Genomic DNA, 7,405 nt, shown 5'->3' with positions numbered 1-7,405 from the left:
CGCGCCGCGGGGCGCCCCGACGGTAGTGCCGCCTCCGCTCCTGGAGACTCTTCGCCCCGGCACGGCAGGATGGAACAACGGGACGGGCGTGAGTGCTGCTCCGGATGCAGCTCTATGGAGGGAGGTGCGACCGCAGAAGGGTGCGTGCAGCCTTACGGCGGGAGATTTAATATCCTGGGGGCAATTGCGACCCCGTGGGGCCAGCTGCAGCCCAAGAGGAGTAAGCTCAGTCTTACAGGGGTAGGTGCAACTTTAGGAATCGGCTGCAACCCGCCTGGGGCCCTGTCGTCGTGATTGGTGTCACTGGGTTTGGGGCAGGCAGCTTCATCTGCTGGGAAGCCCGAGCAGGGCGCTGTGGCTGTGGGACCCCCACGGGCTCGCCGGGGTGATGAGAGGGTGGAAAGAAGATTCGCGGTTGAAAGCCAGGCAGCCCCAGCAGACAGAGCCGCCCAGCACCGATGCTGGCAGAGGGTACCCAGAGCCACTGTGTCTGAGCTGTTTCAGCTGAAAATCTCACAGTATTCTTGCCAAAGGGAGAAGGTGAGTGCGTTGATTTGAGCCAGAGGTGTATAGGGAAGTGAAAAACATTCATAAATTTGGCAGAAAAGTCTATCAGGAGTAAGCACATCAAGCTTTGGGACAAGCATGACAAACCTGAAGAGCTATGCACTGACATATCTTTTCTAAATATCCTCCCCCTCCAAAACGGTGCTCTCTTTCCATCTCATCTGCAAAATCCACCCAACAGGTGCTGGTGACCTGACCGGAGATGCCATGGGCTATGTGACCGGCGTGCTGGCTGTGCTGATCCATGCCGCTTATCTGGTGCTCATTCAGAAGACCAGCGTTGACAGTGAATACGGACCCCTGACAGCTCAGTATGCCATTGCTGTTTCGGCCACCCCTTTTCTCATCATCTGCTCCTTTGCCAGCATGGACTCCATCAATGTCTGGTCGTTCCCAGGCTGGAAGGACCCTGCTATGGTATGCATCTTCATCGCCTGTGTCCTGATCAGCTGCGCCATGAACTTTACCACCCTTCACTGCACCTATATTAACTCAGCTGTGACCACCAGCTTTGTAGGGGTGGTGAAAAGCATAGCAACCATCACAGTGGGCATGGTGGCGTTCAATGATGTGGAGCCCACCAAGTTGTTCATAGCTGGTGTGGTGGTCAACACCTTGGGGTCGGTCATTTACTGCGTGGCCAAGTACATCGAAACCAGGCAGCAGAGCACATACGAGGACCTGGAGAAGGACAGTAGAGAAGAGGAGGGGAAAAGGCAGGCGGGGGACCAAGCACAGTTTGCAATGGAGGTGATTTCCCCAGAGAAGGGGGCTAGGGAAGCAGCAGAGGAAGGATCAGCTGAAGGAAACAGCCAGGGTAGAGAGGACGAGAAGGACAACACCAAGAAAGCTGCTGGGGAGCCATCGGCTCAGGGAAAAGCTGCCAGCACACAAGACGGAAGCAGGAGCTCGCTGAAGGATGCCTATCTCGGAGTATGGAGGTTGGTGAGGGGCGCTAATTATATAAAAAAGGATTATTTGATAGAAAATGAAGAGCTACCGAGCCCTTGAAAAGCAGGTGTGAAAACCCCACAGAACATGTTGCTTGAAGACAGACAGCTGGGTTCTATGTACAGAGGGAGAGGCAGAGCATACATTTCCACATCAATGCTGACAAATCCAAGTCATTTAGGATAACTTTACCTCATTGTCAAAAAGCAAAAGGTCAGGGTTTGCTCATGCTTTCTGCTTGCATTTAACTGCTTTCAGTACATCCATTCAGACCTGCCACAGCTAAGGTACCAAGTCCTTTGCTGTGGATACAGACAGAGTTGGGTAATGGCAAGCCGTGGGGATGACTGTGAGGGGTATCAGTGCCTCTAGGTTGAAAGCAGTGCCGACGCTAGCCTTGTAGCTTGAGGCTCTGTTGATGTAATTCTTTATCCATCCAATTCTATGTACTCTGTACAAGTGTATTCCTGCAATTTGTAAGTTCTTATTAACTGTACTTGTGTGTGCTCTTCTGTGTCACTATGATTGCAACAGAGCTAGAGGCTGTGCCAGGTGAATTGTATCGGTGTATGATCACCCACCTAGCTGAAGAATTGAAATTCTCCCTGATTCTGCATCCAGGCTGGGCCATGGTCCAGCTTCATGTTATGTGGTTTGTGTCTTCAGTGGAAATGCTTCAATCTTCACATGCAGGAGAGCAGAACTGGATCTGAACTTTTGAGGAGCTTTAGTCAGCAGAAGAAGGACATTTGCCTGTGAGCTTTGACTATATGTAGCATTGGGAAGATTAGCTTGACCGAAATACAGTAGTTTGGAATTATTGGGTTGTATTGATTCGACTTGGGAAGGCTATTAAAAAAAAATACAGGGAGAAAGCGTGCCTTGGGCTCTCTCTCTTATACAGTAGAGTTGGGTGGGTCTCAGCCTGTGCCTGAACCTGGGTGCAAGCTACAGCAGAGCTGTGGGGATCATCTCTGCCCATGCCCACACCAGGGCTCCCAGAGCTTCTTTGGCAGGGCAGTGCTGTCATGACCTGACTGCTGGGCCATGGCATGGTGTGGCTGCAGTGTCCTGTGGATGAAGGCAGGGAGCTCTGGCAGATCGCACTCAGGGGCCGGGTCTGCACAGCACGCTTGGCACTGGAACACCTGTGTCTTTGGGGGAAGCTGTGCCCCTTTGTTCTCAGTGCTTCCTTGTGCTGCAAGAGGTAAAGCTGGCGCTCAGCCTCGGGTGCTCAAGGGCTCATGTGGGAAGCAGGAAGCATGATCTCCAGTGGGTCTTCTAAGCAATATGCTCATAATTTGTACCAAATACCTGTAGCAGGTAAGACAAAGGAAACAAGTGTCTGAGTATTTCTTAGCCTGGGGAAGCCTTTTGGGAGGCAGCAGTCTTTGGGCCATGCCTATGCTCAGGGCCATACAGAGAAGAGGTCTGACCCCAAGTCCTCATCATCCCAAGAGGGCCCCAGCTATCTGGACCACAGACTGAAACAAGTGGCTATCATTTCCTGGAAAAAAAAAAATGGATCAAGCTTTTGGCATTGTTTTGGTGGTAGTAGTTGTTGTTTTTGTTATTTATTATTATTATTATTTATTAAGCCACTGAACTATAAACCAGCTATACCCATATCTCCAGTTAAATAGTGCCTACCCTAATGCCTTCTTCAGTCAAACAGACAGCTTTCACCTAATGGTGAATTCAGCACTGAAGTCAGCAGTGAGCAATTTCCCCAGCAGGGCATACATACAAAATTAGTCTCTAGGGAAAAAGTAGATTCTTGTCAATCCAAATACAGATAGAAATTGTTGGGCACAGTAGTATTTTTTCAAAACAAGTGTGCAGAAGTTGGATGACCTGCTATCACCCATGGATTTGGAAAGGGACTTTTAATGAAGGCAGTCAGCTTGTAGCTGCTGCACTGTGGGGATGGGGCATAGAGATGTGTACATCACAATGGCATATAGCTGCTGCTTCAGAGTGGAGAAATACCAACTGTGCTGAAATATGTTTACTTTCTGCTCAAGCTCCATAAGGCATCTTTCAATAAAAGCACTATTTATTGTTTATGAGCCAATGTTTTTTGGTTATTTTTCAAATATATCTTATATAAGGCTGTGCCTGTGATGTAGAATTGTGGTGTTACTGAACTCTTTACAGTACCATCTACGTAGCAATCTGTACAGATGGCTGAAGAGAAACCTGCATTTCTGACCTGCTCTTACTGCTCAGTAAGAACCACAGAAATGAGGATCTTTTTGCCATCTGACTGCCAGTTCCACTGTAGCACACTGTGCTTCCTTGGCACATGCTATAGAAAGCTCTCCGCTGGGATTTGTACTGCAGGACTTTTACTTGAGGAGTTCAGTGTTTTGCCTTTTACTGTTGTGGAAGTATCATTAGAAACTTGTGGAAATTTGAACAGTTTCAACTGTTAAAAAAGCTGCTGTTACCATGTTGTACGTTTGCATGTATAGGAAAAATGTGATAATGTTGTATGCTATTTATACATTTAAATTCCCTAAATTAAAATGGGAATTTGGCAAATGCAGTTAACTTTTTTTTTTTTTCTTCAATAAAGAGACTGCTGCACAAAAATAAAAATACTGCCTCATGCAGAGGCATTTTTATAGCATCAGTGGAAGACTACAGAATGAGATGTGGGAATAAAATGCACTGCTTTCCAAAAGTTCTGGTTTTCTTATTGTTGCTGCTCTGGGGTGCTCATTTTTACTTCATTTATAATTATTCTTGTGCCTTTATACCATCCAAGCTTCCTCAGCATGTGACAGTACACTATTAATACTGTCATTGACAAAGGGACTGAGGACAGACAAAGGAGCACAAAAACTCTGAAGTGTCTGAGCTGTCACTATAGTTTTACGTATCTGTTGTCCTCAGCAGTGGTTTCTTTGACCACATATTTAAAATGGCTTAGTGTCAGTAGTGCAATTGCTCTGACTTCAGAACAAAAGTCAGAGCAATTAAACAAGATGACACTCATTATTAATAGTATTTGTTTTACTAGTTATGTCACCTACCAGCCTATGAGCTGACTGAACAATTACTTTTTATGTAAATGCAAATTTATGATTGTCCCCTCTGAGTCTTGAGCTGTGCCCCATGATGTGGTTGGTGACCGTTACAGGATTCACCTGAGAGGTCCACATAGAAGTGCCTTCATGACAGGTTGGAGAAAGGAGCTGTCCTTGGTTCAGGACAATGGAATCAAGCTGATGCACAGTAACTGCTTTGAGAATAAACATTAATTTCAGTGTGGATACATCCCCGAGTAACACCTGCTCTGGCACCACTATAGCTGCACGTATGCACACATGACAAACAGACATGCAACAGAAGAAGGAAAGCCAGATAGCTATCTTATCTAAAACACTTTTTTTTTTTTTTTTTAATAAATGAGAGGCCAGGGTATTTGAAAGCAGTGACAGTTAAAATTTCTATTAATAATTCAAAAATCTCCATTACTGACAAACTGATCCTGAGTTTACCATCACTGCTAGAAGGAAAATGATCAGCAACCAGCCAATATTGAAAAATATGCTTCAGTTTGTTAAACAACACTCATGCTCCTGTGTGTGTCCAGCATTTGCTTATTGCTAGTGCCTTCCCTGATTTCATTATGTTTGTTTGCTGCAGGCAAAGGCTTTTGTGCATAGAAAGGTGTAAGCCTCCTGCTCTGGCCTCTAAATTAACACTGAAGATTTGCAACAGAGGCTTCTGCCGTATTATTCCTTCTTTCTTCCCCATCCTCCTTCCCCCCGCCCTTTTTTTTTCTAGAAAGGCATTGAGGCAGATGGACCAGCAGGTCCTTGTAAGCCCAGTTTGCTTCTTGCAGCCTTTGTGCACAGCTCCAAGGCTGAGCAGGGGTGCCACAAGCTCCTGGCATAGCTCAGTTGTGGCTGCCAACCAGCTTCCTGCAGAACTGGGCAATACGTAGGATACACGCAGGTGGGAGGGCCCTCACTGCCAGCGTGGCAGTACCATACCAGATCTCCCTGAGTGGAAGCTGGTGCAGGTACTTATTCTGCATGTAAAACCAGCAGGAGATCATTTCCCAGTAAGAGCATTCTGAGTAATAAAGCTATAAACCTGCAAAGGGGTTGCCATCATTATTGCTGATTTGCTGTTCTTGGGTTTATTGCAGGGAGAGATGAGGAATGAATTCATGCCAATCACATTAATGCTAGATGTTGCATTTGAATAGCAGCATGGAAACACTGCCAGGGGAGGTACAAGGGATTGTGGCAGATAGGAAAAATGTTACAAAACCACAGCTACTTCTGCAAATAAGCAAAATGTTTCTGTTTGCCCCTGTCTCCAACACATACATCCATAGGGAGCTGGAAGACAGCCCTTCCAGCAAATTTCAGTTTGGCACTCTCTACAACGAAAGAAATAGTGACAGCATCAGAAATCCAGGGCCAAATATTGTCATGAATTTGCAGTGAGTGCTCTTGAATTTGGGGCCCTGGAAGAGTGATACAAGAAGAAGAGAGGCAGCCTGAATGATCTGGAGGCAGTCGGAGGTAGGAGGAGCTACTTGAGATCTTGTGATCTTTCCTGAGTAGACAGATATAAGAAATCTTGCACTAGACGTGTTAATTTTGTTGATAAATTTGTCTTTTTTGAACTAAAGCAGTATTCATTCTTCTCTCAAAATTACACCGCTGTTTGATTAGATGCTATTGATTTTGCTCCTGACAAACCAAGACAAATGTCAACAATTCTTTAACTGAAGTCAGGATTTCTCTGAAAAAGAGCTATAGCTGCCACGATCATGGATTGCTTTTACTTGACATGGTGCATCAATAATGAAAGATGAGCGGTAACTGGCCATGAAGCTTTGCAGGCTGCTGGAAATACTGAATATCATCAATAAATAAAAACACTTGCAGGCTGCTGTGCATATTATCATTAACTCCTCGTATTTTGATCTGCCTTAATTCTCTTATATGGATTTCCAGCCCTCAAAGTGTGTCTTCAAGCCTGAAGATGAACCATTATGGTTCATCCAATTCCAAACAGTATATGCCTGCTTAAAAGGTAGAACATGGATTTTCCCTTCTCTCGGCCACATCACAAGCCCACCTAGGCCCTGCCGAGGTGTGTCAGTGAACTTCCTTGGGTGAGTGAGTATTCACTGTCACAGCAAAAGTCCAACAATGTATTTCATGACATGCATAGGAAATTCAGCTAAGTATGTCCTTATCACAATTTTACAGAAAAAAAAAAAAAAATTGCATTTCCTTAACATAGTGGCTGACAGGCCAATGGATCTCAATAGTTGTTGGATAATAGAAGGCTGATGTACACACAACACAACTGACAGAGGAAAATTAAGGTGCAGATATCTGTGAAGAGCTCCTCTCCAAAAAAGCATTACTGCTAAGTCAGCATCACATTTCAATCATTCCTACAGGCAGATTTGGGCTAACAAATTGCTCAACTGTTGTTTTCTTCAAATTATTTTTTCATTAATAACAGCCAAGCATGAAAAGAATGATATGTAACATCTGCTCATGTCCTAGTTTGCCTTCTGGGTGCTGAACTCCTCTCAATTACTTGAATATTGTAGTGACTTGAACAAACTGGGGCTGATCATGCTGCATTCAGCTCTGTCATCAAATAAAAACTGTGCTGATTATTTTTTCATTTGGAGGATCTATCTAACAGTGATAAAGTAAATTTGTAAAGTCTTTCATCAAATGAGCTGCAACTAAAGCTGCAGTTCAGTAGAGATACTAAGGAATAACTAGCTCTGAAGAGTAGTCTTCGTTTTATGTATCTGTATCACATGAAATTCGTTCCCTATGGTTAATCATGTCTTGCTTCAAAACATGGAAGATAACAGCCAGAATTGACTTTTCTA

At 44.8% G+C, this 7,405-nt stretch overlaps 1 protein-coding gene across 1 annotated transcript; it reads left to right on the top strand.

Moving 5' to 3' along the window:
* Positions 1-23: 23 nt before the first annotated feature.
* Positions 24-4,184, top strand: SLC35D3 (solute carrier family 35 member D3). The gene has a single exon (XM_031552478.1). The coding sequence runs from the start codon at positions 775-777 to the stop codon at positions 1,576-1,578; it is 804 nt and encodes a 267-aa protein (XP_031408338.1). The 5' UTR covers positions 24-774; the 3' UTR covers positions 1,579-4,184.
* The last annotated feature ends 3,221 nt before the right edge of the window (positions 4,185-7,405 follow it).

The sequence above is a fragment of the Meleagris gallopavo genome, chromosome 2 (assembly GCF_000146605.3).
Source record: "Meleagris gallopavo isolate NT-WF06-2002-E0010 breed Aviagen turkey brand Nicholas breeding stock chromosome 2, Turkey_5.1, whole genome shotgun sequence".
In the NCBI taxonomy this organism is placed as follows: Eukaryota; Metazoa; Chordata; class Aves; order Galliformes; family Phasianidae; genus Meleagris; species Meleagris gallopavo.
This window is presented reverse-complemented; position numbering and strand designations above follow the sequence as displayed.

Bases quoted from the DNA above. Each gene is read 5' to 3' on its own strand.
- SLC35D3 (XM_031552478.1), top strand. From the start codon at position 775: ATGGGCTATGTGACCGGCGTGCTGGCTGTGCTGATCCATGCCGCTTAT.